This window comes from Letharia columbiana (assembly GCF_014066305.1).
Source record: "Letharia columbiana isolate WasteWater2 chromosome Unknown Sc0000023_s0, whole genome shotgun sequence".
Lineage (NCBI taxonomy): Eukaryota > Fungi > Ascomycota > Lecanoromycetes > Lecanorales > Parmeliaceae > Letharia > Letharia columbiana.
Window position 1 is genome coordinate 281,629 of NW_023501064.1, and position 21,138 is coordinate 302,766.

At 50.1% G+C, this 21,138-nt stretch overlaps 6 protein-coding genes and 1 non-coding gene across 7 annotated transcripts; 3 read left to right on the forward strand and 4 right to left on the reverse strand.

Annotated features, from left to right (window-relative positions):
* Positions 1–857: 857 nt before the first annotated feature.
* Positions 858–4,118, forward strand: HO173_007183 (uncharacterized protein; the record flags this gene model as incomplete). Its single annotated transcript, XM_037309088.1, has 1 exon — positions 858–4,118. The coding sequence occupies one exon, from the start codon at positions 858–860 to the stop codon at positions 4,116–4,118; it is 3,261 nt and encodes a 1,086-aa protein (XP_037163949.1).
* A 3,110-nt stretch (positions 4,119–7,228) lies between these two features.
* Positions 7,229–11,354, forward strand: HO173_007184 (uncharacterized protein; the record flags this gene model as incomplete). The annotated part of the gene is made up of 2 exons (XM_037309089.1): positions 7,229–9,434; positions 9,490–11,354. 2 exons carry the CDS (start codon positions 7,229–7,231, stop codon positions 11,352–11,354), a joined length of 4,071 nt encoding a protein of 1,356 aa, XP_037163950.1.
* Positions 11,355–13,134: 1,780 nt separating this feature from the next.
* Positions 13,135–14,041, reverse strand: HO173_007185 (uncharacterized protein; the record flags this gene model as incomplete). The annotated part of the gene is made up of 6 exons (XM_037309090.1): positions 13,135–13,174; positions 13,361–13,402; positions 13,525–13,545; positions 13,639–13,699; positions 13,755–13,819; positions 13,905–14,041. The coding sequence occupies 6 exons, from the start codon at positions 14,039–14,041 to the stop codon at positions 13,135–13,137; spliced, it is 366 nt and encodes a 121-aa protein (XP_037163951.1).
* Positions 14,042–15,992: 1,951 nt separating this feature from the next.
* Positions 15,993–17,030, reverse strand: HO173_007186 (uncharacterized protein; the record flags this gene model as incomplete). Its single annotated transcript, XM_037309091.1, has 3 exons — positions 15,993–16,232; positions 16,286–16,822; positions 16,875–17,030. The coding sequence occupies 3 exons, from the start codon at positions 17,028–17,030 to the stop codon at positions 15,993–15,995; spliced, it is 933 nt and encodes a 310-aa protein (XP_037163952.1).
* A 261-nt stretch (positions 17,031–17,291) lies between these two features.
* On the reverse strand, positions 17,292–17,435 carry HO173_007187. The gene has a single exon. It is a non-coding gene; the product is annotated as a tRNA-Arg (tRNA).
* Positions 17,436–18,045: 610 nt separating this feature from the next.
* HO173_007188 (uncharacterized protein) lies at positions 18,046–19,195 on the reverse strand (the record flags this gene model as incomplete). The annotated part of the gene is made up of 2 exons (XM_037309092.1): positions 18,046–18,742; positions 18,810–19,195. The coding sequence occupies 2 exons, from the start codon at positions 19,193–19,195 to the stop codon at positions 18,046–18,048; spliced, it is 1,083 nt and encodes a 360-aa protein (XP_037163953.1).
* A 1,006-nt stretch (positions 19,196–20,201) lies between these two features.
* On the forward strand, positions 20,202–21,119 carry HO173_007189 (uncharacterized protein; the record flags this gene model as incomplete). The annotated part of the gene is made up of 1 exon (XM_037309093.1): positions 20,202–21,119. One exon carries the CDS (start codon positions 20,202–20,204, stop codon positions 21,117–21,119), a length of 918 nt encoding a protein of 305 aa, XP_037163954.1.
* Between the last annotated feature and the right edge of the window lie 19 nt (positions 21,120–21,138).

The following is a 21,138-nucleotide window of genomic DNA, read 5'->3' on the forward strand; positions in this document are numbered from 1 at the left end:
ATCCCTCGCCATCGATGCAGCTGGAAAGCCCGGGAGGTCTGGAAGGAAATTTAGCTTATTTGAATAAACAGTATGGGAGACAGCTATGTTGCAAGTCTGCAAGCTGTTTCTGCTCTGAAAGGTGAGGAGAGATTGCTCTTTGTCTTGAAACCACCAGCCACAGGTCCACAGGTCCACTCCAATAACGAAAATTTTCCAGCCTGTTGTTTGAATGGCAGAGATATTAGTAGATACTATCGAATTACCTAGGATTTAGTCAAAGACATCGCGAGGTTGGTAAATTTTGACAGAGTTAACGTTGATCGTCTTTCACCATCTCTCAACTGTTGTGAAGAAGGGGCTTGATGATGAACCTCTCAATCTATCTCATCTCTTCGTCTCTTGACGGTATATGAGAGATGTTTGAAGCCGAATTTGCACTCATGTCCGATTGCAGTCATTGGTATCTTGCGGCTTGACTAACGTTTGAACCATGAGGCTGGGAAAATACACTCAACTCACTTTCTCACTTGTAGTATTTCCTCTCGGGTTGTTCTTCTTCTTCTTTTCCGTCAACTTGATGAGAATAGACTTTTCATGGTGGGGACATTTTGTAATTGATAGCCAAGCCCAAGAGAGAAGCCCTAATCAGATAGCTACATGTAGTTATAAAGCGGGTCTGGTTTTAACCCCGCAATCTACAGGGTTGACCTTGGGTTGTCTCGAAGCTCTTTCTTGGAGTCACTGCACATTCGTGAGCTGAGGCTGTGGCAGAGAAAGGAAGCCAAGGCAGTCTTATCAGCCAGGCTTCCCAGACTCTTACACCTCTTCTGACAAGATAACCACGCTATAATATGACCTTATAGTTTGCCAACATCATGCTTTCATCACGCAAGGCTCTTGAGCCTCGAAGCGTGCAAGTTTCGACAACAAGAATCATCCTATTGAGCCAAGTAAGGACCGGATCATCCTCCTCCTTCTTCTCCTCCTTTCATCGCCAATTCTCATGGGGCTCGGAGCACAAAAACATCACGAGCCGTTCAGGCAAGGTATGCAAAGGATTCAGCACTCAAGATTTTGCCGGGAAAGACGTGACTCATAAGCAACTCTACCGGAGCACTTTCTGGGGTAATCGCCATCTTCGCCGATACCTTCCGAGGTATGCCTCCATACAAGAATGGCGATTCTCGAGCTCTTGGGGAAAGAAGCCCGAGACACTCTCTAGCTCAAAGAACAAGGCCGAGGCAAGTGAAGAAGAAGGAGATTGGTATACCAGGTGGGAAAAGCAAAAATCGAGACAATACGAAGACTTTATAAGGAAAGTAGAGCACGATCCATATACAGCCTTATTTGGCAAGAGTTGGCTGAACTTCAGTGGCGAAACTTCTGAGCCCAAAGTAGCCCGGAACCCGTCTCCTAGTACTCTCAAGGAAGGCTCCGTATCAAAGAATGAAAAGACCCCAGAGGAATGGCCTTCGAAATCAAGGTCCAGTAGCACGAAGATCTCTGAGAATAAGGACATTTGTGGAAGACAGTCAACGAGCGAGACGATGCCTAGTCAGGAACATCATCAGGAATACGACATTGACCCAATCACAAATCGGAAAGTTTTGAAGACGTCTGCCTCTCAAGTGTCATCGGTTGGGCATATAAAGCCTCAAGTCAAGGATGTAGAAAAAGCCTCCGAAATGTTTTTCAAACGCTGGAATTTTGTCTCCCCAACCCTTTTGGACCGTCCCTTTATCATGGTAGAACACGCGCAATCTTTATCAAATTCGTACCCGCCAAGCAAAGACACTCCTCCTCTTAAGCCACATAATGGGAATGGATGGCTTGCGCAGGAAGGCTTCGGCAATTTTCAAGAGCCTAAAGTTGATGCTCAACCAATATTAAAAAGTCATGGTGTCAAATCGAACATCACGGCTACGAAGATCGAGAGTGCTCTAGACCGGCATTTGAGGAGCAAAGGCACCAATGAAAAGGAAAACAACGACCGCCCACAATTGCAATACAAGCCCAAGGAGAACAAGACCGATGATGTTGACCTGCTTCGACCAAGTGATGTGAGAGCTTCGGCAGGACTCCGCGGTAACTCACTCAAAGAGACTGACGTCGATAAGCAAGCACGACGGCAGAAATTGGAGAAGAACTATGAGAGCCGTTCTCTAGACAACGGGAGTCTGTTAGCCGGAGAAGCTGAAAGCAACAAGCTTGTGCAAAAGAGAGAGGCTCGTCCTGCAGAGAAGAGCACAGCAACAGAGCTCCGTTTTGCCTCCTGGTTGAAAGGAACACTGCAGGATGCAGAGCTCAGCGACCAAGAAGTTTCGAAAGGCACGTCTGCCGTAGGGGTAAACGAACTCTCAGATGTGAGGGCCTCTGATCCTGTTTATGTCGACCAGGCACCAAATTCGAAGCCAGTGTCCAGGGATGAGCCTGTCTCTGAATCATCGAATGCGGTAGCTTCTGAGGCGCAAGCTGAGGCCAGAGACAAAGCCAGCAAGCTGAAGGCTCAGATTGTGCCCTTTAAAGCCAAGCTGGATGCCATGAAAGCAGACTACGACTCTCTGCGACAGCAGTGGCTTCAAGAAACCCGAAGGGTGAAAGAGAAAGCTGCGAAGAAAGAGGAGGAGGTGGTGAAGGCTCAGAAAGTCGCGAAGAAGGCCCGAGAGATCCACGAAGAAGAAATAAAGACTCAAAAGGTAGCTATGGAGGCAATGGAGATGCGTAGTGGCCATGGAAGTACCAATACGGCCAAGACCGCTTTCGCTAAGGGCATGGGAAACGATGATGGCGAAAAGCCAGCTCCTCGTCGGCTACAAAGCTTCCTTCAAGGCGAGGGCGATATGGCAAGCAATGTTCATGAATTTGCAGGTAGAGATCGATGGTACAAGCGAAAAGCACCACATGCCATGGATGCAAAGGACGTTGAAATGGACGCTAAGCTTCAGAAACTCGCAACGGACAGAGCTTTGATTCGTGAAGTCAGGGGTATCTACGAAGATACTTACGGGACCATTGACACGAAACATCGCCAGCCTCACGTCCTTTCAAGTCCTCTGCCAGAACCATCTGGTCAATCCATCGCTTCATCTGGGAATGCCGCTCTACATGCTCAGCTTGCTTCGAGTGCCGCAAGCATAATAAAACCCGCACGAGGCCTAGACAAACTTCAAATTTCAGATGCGTTGAAGATTATTCAGAAGTTATTTGGTCAGCTGCGTGAGGCTCAGTCTAATATCCATGAATACCGCTGTCAAACAAAGCAAGCTTTGGGTCCCAGCGACCAAAACACCAGTGTGTTCGAAACGCCCAGTGCGTTCGAGGAGAGCGTCACACAAATTGTGAGGACTTCAGGACAACTAGCCCGAGTCGGAGCTGGCGGCACCATCGGTCAGGGCTCCGTTGAAGCAATCGCCGCGGCCGACTCGAAGGAACCCACGATCAACCGTCCGCTTTCGATGACAGCAACAAAGTCTACCAACCTTGAAATTCGGGAAGCTAAAAAGCTGAACACTTATTGCATCCTCGCCTACGACTCAGCTACTCAAAAGGTCAAATCTGCCGAGGCTACCATGCTCGCACCGTTTTCAAAGGAGCAATCGCTACTACCCCTGGACGCGCTTAATCGTGTGAGTAATCCCGGCAAGTTTCTTCCTCATGTCATGTCTCTTAGAGACAAAGGATATGAGCCTGTCTCCGGTACCAGCAACATCCTTGTGTTCAAGAAAGAGGTTGCTCCACAAGAGTTAGCAGAGATCAAGAAGGCGGATCAGCAGAAAGTTAAAGAAGCCGAGAAGCAGGCTGTGGAGAAGATTGAGAGGGAAGAGGAGCAAGCCCGTAAGACAGCAGTGGACGGTATCAAAAACAAGGAGCAGCCCTTCGAGGAAGCCCAGAGGCAGCAGTCTACTTCATCAGCATCACCAAGCCACACGTCGAGTGACAAAGTGCGTAGGCAGGAGACAGTGTTCTCAGGATCTCGGCCGGGGAGATGGGTAGACCACAGCGTCAAGCCGAAGAAGAGCAAGCGAGCCGCAGTCCGACGTCGTAAGACTATGAACCGTATGTTCATGGCCGGTGCCTTTACTGCAGCATGCTGCTACTGCGTGGGTGTGGCATCTGAGATGATGCATAGCTGGTGATGAGAATTGGGAGGAGGTCATGGAGCACAGAGAGAATGGAGTCAGGACGGCGCTCTGTGAATATTGATGGATAAACAGGCACGTTTGGATCACGTCGTCACTAGGGTATGAGCAGAGATCGCGGAGCAAATGCTTTTTTTCTCACGTGCAGTGCAGCAATTTCGAATGACAACAACGTACTCTCGGCTCATCATTTCGTAGCATCAATGAAGGTCACTTGCATCGAATAACGCATCAGGCCTGCTCTCTTGACTTATACAAAGCCAAAAGAAAAGGAGCGCCTGTCATTTCTTTCCTTCAAGCAGTAATACAGTCACTAAGGAGCATCTATGCTATGCTTGACTAAAAAACAACGGGCCTTTTTTTTTTGTTACAGAATTGTAGCTTAGTGTCCCCGCGAAGTGGCAAGAATAGTTTGTTGCAAGCACGAGAGTGAGTATCAAAGACTGTCTGATTGTCTTTCCTCGTTGCAGGAATATGCTTGTCCACTTGGCATTCTGGTTTCGAGAACCGAGGCTTGCCAACAAATGTTTCTCGTATCAAAGAGACGACCTGTGCACCTTAATTTGATGAATGGAATTAGGAGTGGTGATCGTAGTCATCATTTCACCTTTGTTCTAGCAGGGTAGTCCCGCTGTTGGTGTTGGGTCCTTCCGGGCTTCAGTAGAATTCGCAGCCGACATGAACTGCAAGAACACGGAAAAGAAAGGGTGGGCGCGCGTTTCTTTTTGTAGATGTGGAGCAGGAAACAGGAAGGGCAATTTGGTCGGACCACGGTTCGAACTAGACTTCCAATTGTTTCAACCTCGGAAGATTTCCAGCCTCATGAATCCTACCAACTCTAGGGACGGGTTCAGGTCGATGCTGCCTCGTCCCTCGCAGATTCCTTCGAGGCTTGGATGAGTCCAGTCAGCAATGGAAAAGCCGCTGTCCCCAACCCGTCGGCTATTCATTCTTCAGCAGTCAGTAGTATGCGCACAGCCTGCAAAAGCAATGCAGCTGCAGCGCAGTGTTCCGAACGGTTGATAGGTGATGTACGGGGTACATCTCCAAGCTTTGGGGACCCGAAGCACTTTTGATTGGGGATTACTGCCGGATGAGCGTGGGTGCTTGCTCCTTTTTCCAGCAGACGCACAGGAGGACATGGACGCAGACTCACCCTTTCCTACAGTCAGCAAACCTTTGACCGTTGGATGCAGCAACGTATTGTGGCCTCGTGTTAGCTGCTACGCCCCAGATTAAAGTGAAATGAGCTCTTCTCTCTCTGTCTCTCCCTCGGACGGACTCTTTCACCAAATTTCGGCACGGTCCCACCCCAGTTTTCTTATTACTCTTGCAACGGTCTCATGGAGCCATTATTCAGTGCATCGTTCGCAGCATCCTCATGATAACTTACCTAGATAATTGGCATTTGCGGGTAGAGCTTCAACCCCAGATGCTTATTGCGACGCACACGTGTGTTTTCTTGCGCCATTCTCGGGCAGTGAACCAATGAGGCAGGGCTACGCCGTTCGAAGTGCATAAAAGTAAGGGTACTTTAAGCCTTGTACCTGCCGCTAGTCTCTTCGTCCCAGCGGTCCACTTAAATCTCTTCAGGACACCCGCCAAAGTGAGCGGATTATTACGTTAGGTACCTTGTCACTCATCAGTCAAGGCGTTGAATACCGCTACGACTATAAGGTACTTTACATGTACCCATCGAACAAGTACAAGTAACCAAGTAACCAAGTCACCGTCAAAGGGAGATCGACGACACCTTCACCGTAGACGTGTGTACTTTAGCTTGTCATCGCTGTCCGCAATATTGTTGTTGTTGGAACACCTACTCCGTAAAGTACTTTACGGTATTCTGAGGGAATAGGCGCAGAAGGGATTAGTTAGTTCCATAGATAGAATTTTACCAAAGGACTTACTCTAGAGGACCCTTACAAGTTACAACGATCTAAGCCACAGGAATTTTAGACTATTCCCTAAACAGCCCTAGCTTACTTTACTTTACCTTCCATTTGGGCCATGTTGCAGTTTTGATTTCATTCCCTCTTGGCAAAAGTAATTAGCGGGAACTTCCCCCTAGACTACCTTACCTTACCTTACCCTTCCATTCAATCTCCCAACTCCAAAGACGCAACGACAATCAATTTCATCGCCTTCCTCCCTCCTCCTCCTCCTCCTCCTACTACTACTGACCGACAGCAGACGTGCAAGCGACTCCGAGCACAGACAATTCCATCTCCTGGTCGTGGAGGAACGCCGACGAATAGAGGAGCCAAAGACATCCGTCCCATTGCCAGAATTCAAATCTCCATTACCCTTTCCGCCCGACGCTTCTGACAGTCCTCCACGCTCTTTAAATGCTGCATCTTCATACATTCGTTTGACCTTTTCCATCCGTCGCGACAATCCTGAGATCGAGGGTTGTGATAGGATACCGGTGGAAGTTGGGTACGTGGTGGCAGACGACCGTCAAATCTTTTACATCGCAATCAACTCAACTCTCTTCAACACGGCCTCACGACTCTCCAATAACAACGATCCTCTCCAAAATCACCTAGGATTCGGCGTGTTCTGGAACGTGGTGGGGATAACGTTGGAATAAAGAGAGGGAACGCTTTGTTGGAAATCCGAACATGTGGCTATAGATAGGATTGGTCAACAAAGAACGAGGTGAAGGTCGCGGGCATTTCTGACTGCTGCCGACGCCCCTTGGTCTGTGGAATACTTCGTTCGCAAAGATACTCCAGTCTTTCTCAAGAATCCAAAGAAGGGGTCAACATCGAAGGCCTGCGAAGGGACACAGGCATCAAGCTCCTCCTTTCTTCTTCTGGGCCCTTGTGCCCTTTACACTCTTTTAGAAGTAAGTTTACCACTGTCCGTACCGGCCAGACTGGAGTGCTTGCACCACGACTCTACTGGCACCAAGCTTCGTTCACTGACACTCATATCGCAGCCACGATCTTTTCAACCTTGACTTGTCAAGTTCACTCGTTTATCTTCTTCCTGACAGTAAGTGCTAGTCTTACGCCGATGAATACAACATCTGATGAGGCTGAAGGCGTCAACATCATCTACATCACCAATCTATTCTATTAATAAAGATCTATTCCTCCATCATGTTTCGAAGATCTTCAGTAATATTTGCGGCATCTCTGGCATTGCTATCTACACTTGACTCCGCTACATGTTTCGCTGCCGCTGCACCTGCGCAGCCACGGGAAGACTTGGAAAGGCCTCGATTTTTGAAGAAGGAGATCAAGCGGTTCGTTTTTACCAATACGACAACGTGGAGAGATGATACTCCTCGCGAAGCTTCAACTTCTGACCTCGAAGCCTTGCTCGATGCCCTTACTTCGTCGTCCTCTCAAGACCTTACGGCAGATGCAACGCCTACTTCAGCCACTCCAACCATTACGACTACACCCGGTGTCACATCATCTGACAATGGACAATTATCTTCAGATATACCGCTGTCTTTGGCTGGAGACCATGAGAATGATCGCGAGGCACTCTTGGCTGTTCACCCATCTACAACAGATTCGCCTGTCTCATCGGTACCGTTACCGTCATCGAGTCCAAACGACGGCGAGGGAGCAACAACACAAAGCAGCGTCGTTCCAGGAGGCGACTCTCATGGATCCACTACGTCGAGCCAGTCCCCGCCCTCATCGAGCGCAAGTAATTCGGATCAACTCACTGGGGATGAGGGTTTGCCGCAAGCAACCCATTCATCCATAGTCCAGCAGCCTGGGACTAGCGTGACCTCCTCCCAGCTGGGTTCCACCGCACAGCCCGAGACCAGTGCATCTCCCTCCAGTGCTGCTTTGCCGAGTTCGCATGAAAACCCACAAGCTGCGAGTACTTTAGGCTCGCAGATGCCACCCAGCACTGGGCAGCAGACGAACACTCAAGGAATCGATGCGCCTCAATCGAGCTTATCATCTGAAGGCGCCGGAACCCCACTTGCAACTACCTCAATTGCGGGTTCACCGTCAACTGTACTTGCTGCTACGGCTACTGGAAGCCCTGAAAGCCCTCCTGTGACTACTGCAGGAGCGGGTTCTTCAGCGGTTCTTCCTCCTGCTGGGACGACGATCAAGTCTAATGTAAACGACCAAACTGAGACTACGACTACCGATGGAATCCCTCCCGCGGCTACTTCAGCAGGGGGTTCGTTGGCAGCTGTGCCTGGAGAGACCATCAAGACCTCCAAGGACAATGGCGATCACTCGCCTCCTGGTGGGGAAGCCACCTCCGGAACCTCCGCGCCAAATACCAGTGAAGCAGGTGCAGTAACTACAAATGCCGCCCAGCCAGCGTCTTCACCCTTCGCTCCGCAGTCTGTGGCTGTTCCGGTTACAGGAACATATGGTTCAGGGGATACTCAGCCTACACCAACCCCCGGATCGGGAGCAGGACCAACCTCGCAGAATGGTGCAATCTTAGGTACTTCGGCGTCGCTGGCGCTCCAACCCAATCCAATTCATGCCATTTCTCAGGTTGGGGGATCACCGCCTCAAACGACGCTAGCTGATGGTGCAGTTGTGCCAGGCACAGCGCAGATCACTGGAGCAGCGAAGGACACTGCGACACCTCTGGAAACTCTACCAGCTTCCGTTTCCTCTCCGGGCGGAGACCAAAATTCAAGCCCAAACCTGAATGCAGGAGCGACGGAAGCAGCTTCTGTTGTAAATCCAGAGTTGACAGCAGCTGCATCAAAGTTGAATGCCGTTCCAGCTTCAATTGAAAATCCATTGGCAACTGTTTCGGGAAATCCTCCGTTGGTATTCAACCCAGCCCTGACAGCAGCAGCGTCTGTCCTGGGCGCACTTCCAGCTTCTATACAGAACCCAGAACACCAGGTCTCGCTCGCGGGCTCACCAGAATCAGCTTCGCTGGTGATTCCAGAAGGCTCAAATACGGCTGGAGGGGTCCCCCCAAATACAGCAGGTGCGACAGGTTCCCCAATTGGAACAGCATCACCAGTTGGGGCAACAGCCTCTCCAGTGGGCGGAACAGCCTCTCCAGTGGGCGGAACAGCATTATCAATTGGCGGAACAGCCTCTCCAGTGGGCGGAACAGCCTCTCCAGTGGGCGGAACAGGCTCTCCAGTGGGCGGAACAGCATCACCAATTGGCGGAACAGCATCACCAATTGGCGGAACAGCATCACCAGTTGGAGCAACAGGCTCTCCAGTGGGCGGAACAGCCTCTCCAGTGGGCGGAACAGCCTCTCCAGTAGGCGGAACAGCCTCATCCAGTGGGCGGAACAGCCTCTCCAGTGGGCGGAACAGCCTCTCCAGTGGGCGGAACAGCATCACCAGTTGGAGCAACAGCCTCTCCAGTGGGCGGAACAGCCTCACCAGTGGGCGGAACAGCCTCTCCAGTGGGCGGAACAGCCTCTCCAGTGGGCGGAACAGCCTCTCCAGTGGGCGGAACAGCCTCTCCAGTGGGCGGAACAGCATCACCAGTGGGCGGAACAGCATCACCAGTTGGAGCAACAGCCTCTCCAGTGGGCGGAACAGCATCACCAGTTGGCGGAACAGGAACAGCCTCTCCAGTGGGCGGAACAGCATCACCAATTGGCGGAACAGCATCACCAGTTGGCGGAACGGTATCACCAATTGGAGCAACAGGCTCTCCAGTGGGCGGAACAGCATCACCAATTGGAGCAACAGGCTCTTTAGCTGGCGAAACTGGGTCACCAGTCGGTGTCACAGGATCACCAGTAGCAATAAGTTCGCCCGCGGGCGGAACAGGATCACCAATTGCCACAGGGTCACCAGTGGGCGAAACAGGATCGCCGTTTGGAACAGGATCACCACACGCGTCTGGAGAACCTCTAGGCCAAAGTTCTGGAGGATTGGCACTACCATCAGGGGTTATGCATCAAAATCCTCAGAACACAGCACCAGGGCCGATGACTGCTTCGTATGGAGGAGTAATCCCTGGAACTCCAACCCCTACGCCTCAATCAGCAACGCCGGAGTCTGGGATTGCCGGATACTCAACGCAATCCAATGGAAACGTTGTGCCTATTTCGGCGGCAGCTGGCACAGGTTCTACAGTGTCCAATGGTCAAATTGTGCCAGTCGCTACAGGTAATGAAGCTTCTGCACAGTCACCTGGGCCCAATGAGACTGGTCCAGTTGCTGCGAGTAACGCAGTAGAAAGCGCAGCTGCAGCTGCCGCTGGTGCTACTCAGAACGCTGCTCCTCCAGGATCGACTGCGATGCCCGTCATTCCTCCACATCAAGAGTTTTCCGGTAAAGGACCCTATACCCAGTCACCAGTTGGTTATGATACCTCGACTACACAATCTGTTCCCACGAACATCATTCACGGACCATCCTCGATGCCGTCTGCGACTCAAGGCCAATCTTTCGGACCTTCCAGCCTTCCTTCCAACGTCCCTCTAATTCTGTACCAAAATGGTGGCCCTGGCTCGCAACCTCCTAACACAAGATTAATCAATATTGCCTTCCGATTTCCGCTCAACTACCTATTCGTGTACAATCACCCTATATCGTCGGAGCAGATGTTCCATTACGTCCCCTTGGGCATTTGCTATGGTCTCGAAATCGACATTACGCAGATAACCATGCAAAGTCTGCGAGCTTGGGACACATACGAGGACGTTGGTTATTTCACTACCCTAGCTATAGCCTTTGTCCCTGATGGTCTCGTGGACAATCTTGCACTTCTGGTCTCCACATCGGCCTCCAGGTTCTACCACAACCCTGACAATAGCACGGCATTCCTCCTCTCCATGATCGATAGCGCAATACCCATCATCGGCAGCAATGCAACCGACGGTGCATCCGCACCCTTCGGCAATATACCAACGGAGACCAGCTCCGCAAAGAACGCTGGTGCTCCCATTGGTGGTGACATTGGCAACTCAGAACACGTCAGAGCATCCTCCGTGGGCATCGGCGTCGGTGTCGCTTGCGGTGCAGCAGCTTACGGTGCAGCCATGTTCTTCGTCGCCAGGCGATACAAGAAGAGGAGACAATCACACACGCGGTCACCAAGCATGTTCAGCTCGCCAGTGCTTTCGCACGCTGGGCCCGACGCAGGCGCCGGTGCGGCGCTGATGAGTGGAGCCATGGGGGAGAGGAGCGCGAGTCCCTATTACGATAATGACGGCAGAGCTGGAAGCAGAGGGAGTGGCAGGAGTGGGAGCAGCAGGCATCAGATCAGTGCGCCAGTCATGGCGGAGAACAGTCTGGGCTGGAACTGAGAAAAGCCGGTGGGGCCTGTGTTATATGTACGCTATTAACATGATTCCTGTGGGAGGAATTTTGGCATGGCATGGGCCATGCATCTTGTCGCATGTACAGACGGACCTGTCTGAGACGACCATTACGCATCACCGCCCTTTCCATCCCAGCCTCCTTACGTTATAGCAATCTTCTTCACACCAGGTCATAGGGGTCTACGACGGAGTGGATGACCTAGATCTTCATTATTTCGAGTGCTTTATTACCTACTTATTCCCCAAGCGTTTCGGATTGGATAGAATTTTCTGAGTGGGAGCGGAGTGCATGAGAGACGGCAGCTCGAGGAGGGCAAAATACCCCCTGTGTATATTTTACGTTTTCGAAACGTCACCATTCTTTTTTTTTCCCCCAACTGTCACACTGGAAGAGGCGACTGAATGAAAAAGCGAGAAGGAGGCTTGGGTTTGGAGAGGTCCATTGTCGATATTTAGCAGTAGGATAGCCTAATCCAAGAAGTTTCACTCAAAAACATGTCTTTTTCACCTTGCTGACGAGGACTCGAGATGAACTCATCCCCACTTCGCTCTCGGTCAACAAGCGGGGCTCACGATGCCGTTCTGTGGCTTTGGCGTTCACCTAAGGACAAAAATTGGGGGGAAGAATGACAGCGAGCGGGAAGGGTTCGATCTCAGCTACCTCCACATGCCTGACCGGATGCTACATCCACCTCGTCCGTCCGACGACGACACGACGACGACGGACCGGTGTCGGATGCATGCACCCGCACCCGCACCCTTCCACACACACCCTTCTTTCTTTCTTTCTTTCTTCCTTTCTCTCTTTCTTTCTTTCTTCCTTCCTTTCCTTTCCTTGCCCTGCGCACACGCACCCCACCGTGACGATACGATGTGCACATCTCCCCCATTTCTCCCCCAAAGGGAGAAAGAAAAACACTGCCAGATGCAAACAAACAAACCAACAAACCAACAAACCGTCTACGGAAATCTCATTCCTACCGGACAAATGGATCGTTCTTCTTTCGCAAGCCCAGTCACCGATTCCTCCCGCCGGCGGCGCTGTTCGGGAACCACGCGTTTTGGCTCCCCGGGGGGGAGAGGGGGAATTGAGACCTGGGCGGAAAGCTTTGGTGGGTTCGGAGCGTGTCTGGGTGGAGAAGCTTGACCTGCGGTTCCGAGTTTGATTTGGGGGGGGGTTTTTTTTTGGGAAAGGGGCCAAGTGCCAATCAATGTGTACCGGTGTTGCGAGAGAGAGGGAGAGAGAATGGCTTCGAGGGATATTGTGGGAGGGGGGGATGAAGCGGCGCCGGAGGTGAAGGGTCGGACTTTGAGAGGGGAGGGGCGGTTGGTGGAAGAGGAGGTGGTTGGGAGTGTCGGAGACGTGGGATTACGTGGGGATTTGCTCTCGTGTGGGTACGGAGTGTTGAGGGCGAATGATTGCTCCGGGAAAGATCTGGCGGGGGAGGAGAGGGGGGGTTTCCGCGAAAGTTATCAGATAGGAAGGAGCGAATGCTGGTGGTTCCCTGATCGTCAAAAGCGACGGCACATGCAATTCAAAGGAAACGGGCTAGTTAAGCTAGTAGGATCGATGTTTAATATATAGTGTAGGTTGATCTGTTTATCAGAGCATTCTCATCATGCGACGGAAATCGTGAAAGCAATGGTCTCTTTCGTGTCTCGCACCAAGCCAAGCAACACGGTCTAGATTGACTGGTCTATGCCTCATGCAGCTCCGATTGGGAAATGGATGTGCCGATGGCGGTCGCAGCAGTTCTGGAGTTATCTAGGCCTTCTTGTCGTTGACAGCTTTGAGTTCCACCTCACTAGATCGTGGAAATGATTGGTTAGCCTCCCGTGCGACAGGATTGCTGATGCATGTACCGCCATCTAGGATAGCCAATGAAGATGACTTCTAGTCACATGGAATGTACAGAGGTAGTCATGACGTCGTAGGGGAGCAACGCAGAGCCTCAATATAGAGCGGAAAGTAGACAGTAACTTCGACTTACAAGACCAAGCTGGCGTTCGGTGGGATGAGGCCAGGGAATCCACTGCGGAGAATTCAAGTCAGCTCATGCCGCAGGGGTGTTGTTGTCGATGACATATTGAGGCTTGGGTCCACGGGTATAAGAAGTTTGGATTGGCGACCCAGTCAGAGAGTGCGTAGGCTTACCGGTCACCATAGGCATAGTCACTGTAGTTTTTGATAGCATTAGCCATCTGGCACAGCGTGTCTTGCAGCACATGGAGACTATTGGCCTTTGTGCCCTGAGATGCATGCTCGTACCCTGATATTGTCAAGATGGACTTCTCTCCCAGGGACATCTCCGTCACACCCTCATCCCAGCCTTGGATGTGTCAACCAACGACTCTTCTCTTGTCTACATTCAAGGTGCCATGTACCTTTGATGACCTTGCCAATGCCAATCTCGGTCTTGAAGGGTCCCCGGCCTTTGGACGAGTCGAACCTAGAAGTTGAACAGCGCTGATTAGCGTAATTCTCAACAAGACTGGTCATGGAGGGAGGGGCCGGAGTGTGTGGCAGGGACTTACTGCTTGCCTCGGAAATCATTCTTGGAGCCCTTGGCCTCGTCGTAGAGGTTGCCAGTGTACTCGATGGTGACGGTATCCCCCTTCTTGGGTCTATCGGTGCCGTTGCCCTTGGTGACAATTTTCCTAGTGACACCCATTGTGCTCGTGGAGCTGGTTGAGGTTGCTCGGAAGGTTGCGTGTGTAAGAGTGGAGATGGAGTGAGAGTGCAGTCAGTTGGAAGTTGGAAGTTGGAGGTTAGGAGTTGGCAGTTGGGAGTTTGGAGTTGAGAAGTGAGAGTTTATAGAGTGATGTAGGGGTGGGATTGTGGAAGGGTTTTGAGGCCGGTGTTGGCAAGTACTTATATGACGGTGGGATTGACTAGGAGAATGGTGTGGAATGTCTTTTTGACTTCCAAGTTGGTGAAGGCAAAAGAGGGAAAGAGTGGGGAAAAAGGCAAAGGGAAAGAAAGAAAAGGGCAAGGGAGAGGTGCTGTGAAGCTTCGGAGCTTCCCTTTCTAGGTAGAATGAAGAGGAAGAGAAAGCCGGACCTTTCTCAAGGAGCGAATTCCAAAGCTCCAAGCTTCAAGCTTCAAACTTCAAGCATCACACTCCACGTTCTGAGATAGAAGATGGTCGAATGACGAGCTGAGGAGTTGTTGTTGCGCTGCGGTGAATCACACAACTGCGCAATGCCACCAATGCTTTCGGCACTTGGAAAAAGGCTTGGTTGTGGTAGCACTCGTGGCATTAATATAAGCCTATGGTTAACGTCTTGAGCCAGCTGGGAATACTCGTCTTGACGCCCAAGAGCATGGGTGATGGAAACTATGATGAGATGAAGGCAAGGTTGTAAAGTCGGAGAGCAAAGAGAGTGGTGAGAAGTGTGAGCGAAGGGTTGTTTAGCTGAAGGGTCTGCATCCGGAGCATCCCACTTGGTTTATTGTACTAGACGAGCTTCATGCTGAAGACGGTTTAGATTACTTAATTGCCTCACGAATAATAGGTGAAGTAAGTACCTTAGCTCTTTGCTTTGGCCTACCTACCTGCTCTACCTGCTCTATCGACGAGCTACCTATGCTCCGTGGCAAAAAGATGTGCTAGCCCGTTGTTGGGCATCAAGGCAGTTTGACATTGAAACAACAAACAGTTATAATAAACAGAAAAAAAAAGAAGAGAAAAAAGAGAAAAAAAAACCAGGCATTATGGTCTAAAAGATTGCAGTATGCACAAAGACGTCGAACTACACAATATCCGACATCGCCACCGGCATGTCAAGATCCCGACCGAACCTGCTTCTGCCTATGCTGGGATGATCGACAGCCTCTTCCATCCGCGCTGCTCACCGCCCCACATTCTTCAGCTCATGCTTCTCTTCGCACAAGGTTCCACGTGAGTGATAGATTGCATGAACAACGGTCGTCGCGTGCATACTGCTCCTTGACACATGGGGAACTGCAATGGGTCTGGAAAGTTGGCAAGCGTTCAATCAGAGGCATTACTGCTGGTCGTCGTGCTGTGCAGTGTGCATCTTGCGGACATCGATGATCGCCCAGGTTTCGCATTGACTTTTCCCACCTTCTAGAACCATACTACTGCTCATGCAAGCCATCTGCACCTCCATCCTTCCGCTGCCATTCGCCCCCCTGGTCGCAATCCGCTTCAAAATGGCAGGTTCTATTTAGATATTCATCTCGTCCCTCGCAGACATCGTCTCTGCATCTGCAGGTGCCGATAGATGTGCTGGCACACTCTAACATGCCCGCATGCAATGCAGTCTGACTTGCCCCATTCCCCCACGCTACTGCGAACTGATGAAAGTTTTGCTTGTCTTATCGCTCTGGATCTTGTCTGCACATGTCACTCGAGAATTGACGTCTGTCAAGCATGCATCCAGCCTGCCGCGACAGACATGAACTGTGGGGTTCCCGAGACGTGAGTGGGTGGATGACTTGATCAACCGCCAATGGCGGGTACCTGATCCTGGTCATGATTAAAACAGGATCGGGCGATCCTCCGCGTGCCGTTTGGGCTCTTTACGAGGCCCTGCATCCATCGGTCGCTAAAGCAGAAGTCCGCTAAATCCATGAGCTTGACAGGTTTCGAGAAAATATCAAAATCCCTCGAGGTAGGAGAAACTTGGATGCTTTTTGAGCTCTATTAAGCTAACGGCATTGGTAGAGATCCCTGGAAACCGGCTGTCCTTGGTGGCGGCACCCTTTTCAAGGAAATGAACGCTGGTTATGCCCGTCTTCTCAGCAAAACTTAGACATCGGCCATAGTTTGTGCCGACTTGTTTGATCCCATGGCTATCGTCAGACAACGTAAAGGCACCACCCCTGGCAAAGAATTTCTATGGGCCTATTTAGTAACTAAAGTCGTTAGATGTAGATGATTGATACCCACCTTGCAAATCTCCGCCTTAGGATATGGCTCGCTCATGCCTTTTCTCAAGCCTGCTGAGTTGAGCTCAACAAGGCCTCCATAGTCAATAATGAAGTCAAGGTTTCTGAGTATCTTCTGCCAGACACCTGTCCATTGCACGAAGCTCGCTTCCGGGTCATCACTGAGTAATCGAATCAAGTCAAAGTGGCCGACAACAGGGGGCTCCAGAGCCTTAAGCATCTCATACTGTAGGTCAAAGTAATCCTCGGCCAGCTTTTCATCGGTACCACCTGACCGTTCGCGGGCCTCGATATACATCTTTCTATCATAGTCGATGGGGGTGTTATGCACGTGGTGCACAGATCCAATGAAAAGGTCACAAGGATACTTGCTAAGAAGGCCCTGGATCACCTCTAGAGATGTAGGCCGTATCCAGTCGACCTCCATGCCGATCAAGAGCTTAATCGCTGGAGCGTACGCTTTTTGAAGCCGTTGGGCTTCATGGAAGTAATCGTCAAACTGCTTAGCAAGCGTTGCGGCCGTATGTGATGATGTGATCTGGCAGGACCTTGTAAGCCCGAGAGCATTTTAATGCAGAGGATCCGGTTACCTCTTCGGGGTAGAGGTCCTCCTCTTCTCTCGGCATGTGCTCGGTCAAAGCGTAGAGATCCATCTGCTTGCTGATCGCTGTCTGGACAACCTCTTCCAATGTGTTCTCCGCGTGACCGCAGAATTGACCAGAGTGAGAATGGTGAGAGAAAGGCATAGGGACTTTGTGAGAAAACCAGATTTGCTGTCTATTGTTCAGATGGATGTGAACCTTTAAGATAGAGCAAGCAAGCAGATCACACACTAGCTGATAGAGATTAAGGATTTAATGATCCAATGCTTAAGTTTAGGTGAAGTTTCGCAATGCCGGAGAGGTGTTTTCCTTCGCCTAGAGAAAGTGATTCATTCACCTTATACAGTAGAACAAATCATTGATCAAGGCTAGTAGGAAACGTGTTAAAAAAAAACTCCAAAAATGCGAGGAGCAAGGGACTCGAACCCTGGAATAACGTTAGTATAGGTCGTGAAATCAAAAGGGATGTACATCATTACCGACCTCAACCTTGTCTTTGTATCAAACCTTTGGTAGGAGAGACACGCGCTACCATTGCGCCAACCCCCCTTGAACATGCCTTTTATTGAGAGCGAGATGCCAGGTCATGGAGATTGAAAATTTCTTAATGTTCTATATATTCCCTAAATTTGAATATCGATGACGGCGCTTTGATCTCGCAGAAAACACCATCTGCTCACGCATGCTAGAATCACTTCCAAAATTACCATCATTACATTTATATACCTCAAAGTTTGCGGAGGTCAACATGGAAAGTTTGTTTGTTATCTTCCTATACGATCCTCGCACAAATTTACTCTGTACGCCTTACGCTGCTCTTTTATTTGGTATACATGTTGAGCTTTCATTCAAAACCTTCCCTACTGTTCCATTCCTCCGACCTTCACTATGCTACGCAAGATTTGTAGGTTGGTACGCATCTGCATGCATATGCCCGATCATCTAGTATCGAAGGGCAGTGTAGGTTCATGCAAAATGAATTCGACTCGGCCCTGTCTCCTGGGCTTTTGAAGCCTCAAATTGGTAAAAGAGAATTGCCTTTGAGGTGCCTGCGAACCAAGCGAGAGTTTTGGGAAGACAGCTGGTCCGAATGGTACGCTTTGACTGTAGCTCGCGGCCACAATCTAGAGCTGTTGTTTCTCGGAGCTTGCTTGTTGCATCATAGTAGAGGAGGGACGTTGGTGTTCTCGAAGACTTCTTTGAATGTCTTCTTGAACGCGTCTGGATCTGGTGGTGATTCAAGCTCATCCAACAGATTACCTAATGGCATGTCCGACGCCGGTTCCTTCTTCAGTCCAAATGAGCCCCCTTCAAGTCCTGGTTTGACCAAATCAACCCATCCTTCATCACCCCATTGCGGCTCATGCAGGGGAAGTCCCTCTCCCTGGTCAACAATGGTCTTCTCGCGGATCGTTGTCCCTGGTGGATCGAAAGCCATGCACATTGCGACAGCATAATCGCCGTCATGACTGATGTTAATCTCGGCGACTTGCCTATCAGACTCTTTGACTCGAGATCGCCTGTAGTAATGCACCCCTCTGTGCACCTTTCCATCCTTTGAATCCTGCACATCCTTGTGAAGCTCGACTTTGCTCATCAAAGACCCTTTGTGAAGCCCATGATTTTGAAGACCAAAGCCTCTCAACCCTCGTAATGTCGCTACACGCCTAATCATTTCAATATTATCACTGGGAGGGTCGATGAGCGCGATCAACTTCTGAGCTCCATCCGTAACCGTACTCGTACTTGCACCGGAAAATGAGCCAGGCGGTAGAATTGGTCTTACGATTGAAATGTTCTGCATGTAAAGCTGACGATGACGATGGGCTTTGATCGCCGCTTCTTTTGCCGCCCACCTATCGATGCAACGCATTGTCAGTAAGGAGGCAATCTCCAGATCCAGCTCCTCAAAGACAATCTGACCTTCCAGCAAGATGGCGCGCCAAGCCTCCCAGAGCAGACCTCTCATCGGCAATAGCCGACCAATACGAATGTTCGTCCTCAAAAGTCGATGAATATCCAGATAATCGGGGCAGCATCCAAATGGCGTTGTCGTAATTACTGTCGATCGCCTGATTCTCGTTGTCCAGCTTTGGATCAATCGCTGCATCAGCTTGTCCAACTGGCTCTCCTATCGCTTTCTCAACGCGCTGCAATCTTCTGCATAGAGCTGGCCACTCCAGACGGGTAAAGATCTTTCGAGCCCAACGATTTCGCGTCTGCTCGTGACGTAGAATAGCTGCGATGCGGTTGACTCGACACACATCGATCCCAATGCTAATAGGGAAAGGGAATGGTTTAGGTGCCATTATGGTTTAGATAATCTCCACCCTTATGCACTCCGAGGCACAAGAATAGCAGTGATGTTAGCTTGTTGAGTCCAATGCGGAACGCAAAATCGAAGACAAAAAGTGTCTTTCGGCTCAGGATCACAGCCATGTTATGTCCAGCAGATGTTGTTGCATTTCCAGAGAGACTTAGCAACGACAGCAGCTCAACACGAAAACAAGGAGCAGTGCAACGGTCCAGATAGGACACAAGATTTCAGCTCCATGCACATAAATTCAGACACTTGCGTGCTTGCATGATAATCACTAGATATGTAAGGGATCCAGAGCAGGAAATCTTGTAGTAGTCGTTGAGGATCAATGGCGGTAACTTAACAATACCTTAGTAAAAAGTGCTAATTTGAAGCTTGCTTTTCAATGCTCAAGACTTGAAAACGAGAATGGGTGTAGCTAGTGACCAATCATATCCTCGATTTCCGTTTTGTTAAAACCACCTTATTTCTTCATTTTATCTAACCGGGTACGTCCAAAGGGAAGCCATAAGGCTGAACCTTGAAATCACTTTATTGATTTATTCTATTTAATTCTTTACGTTACGTAATAAATGATAATAAAGTAAATTTTTAGAGTTATAGAGTTAATATCGCTTTCAATAATGCGGAGACGAAATTTGATAAAGTATTCGTAAAGATATATAAAACTAAAGATTTATCGAGCTGGCCGGAGGCCCTCGGAGCCCCCGGAGGGTTAGGGGGTTTAGGGGGTTCCCCCTGGTAAATAAAAAAAAAATTTTTCGATCGGGTTAGATTATAAATCTAATTTTGGGCTGCTAATTGTAAGTACTGCTTTTTATGGGATTTTCAGCCCTACCTTATGTCACACATCTTGGCATTCTGGTAACTTCTGGAAGCTATTATCAAAACACCCACCCATTAACCCATGGCAAGGAGCTGACCAAGCTACGCTGCCTACACGGCGGCAAAGACCAACCAGAATCAAATCAAACAAACCTGTTCAGCAACTCATCATGGAGTCCTCTTCTACCTCCCCAGCACCTCTCGAGTCCCAAACCTTCACCACCATGGACAAAGATCTCGAAGCGATCGGTGCCCACTGTCAGTACACCTACTGCAACCAACTCGATTTCCTCCCTTTCCGCTGCGAATCCTGTAAAGGCACCTACTGCCTCAACCATCGCACTGAAACAGCTCACAAATGCCCTCGCGCCGGCGAGTGGGCGGCCGCAAGGCGGAAAGCTGCTGCGCTTTCTTCAACTACAAATAGTGCTATTCCGGGCAAGCCGACCCTCTTGACTGCTTCGCAGTGTTCGCATCCAAGCTGTAAGACCTATATCAATACACTCAATTCCGTTGGCGTTGGCTGTCCGACTTGTAACCGGCAATACTGTCTCAAACACCGCTTGAAGGAAGATCACAGTTGTTCCAAACTTATACCCATCGGTGCGCGACCCTCGAGCGGTCCCACACAAGCTGAAAAAGCAAAGGCAGCTTTCGGTCGATTACGAGTCTGGGGAAAGGAAAAGCAAGCGGCTGTTCTACCGAAGCCCAAACCGTCGACCGCAGCTAGTCGAATCATAGCAGTGAACGCGTTGAAGCGGACGGCAAAAGGTGATGCGAAAGTGCCGATGGATAAGAGAATATATCTGTATGTTGAAGCTGAAGCGAACACGACAAGCAGCAAATTGCCGAAGGGCGAATACTGGTACAGTAAGGACTGGAGTGTGGGCAGGGTGTTAGATGCCGCGGCGAAAAGCCTACAAGTGGAGAATGTAAATAACAGAGGAGGCGGAGAGGAGGAACGATTGAGGGTATTCCATGTGGAGCATGGACGACTGCTGGAGTTTGGAGAGAAGACTGGGGATGTTTGCGTGAATGGAAATACGGTCGTTCTGCTGCGTGGGGTGGGCCCTGCGGAGACCGACTGATGACACAATCTGGTGTTTG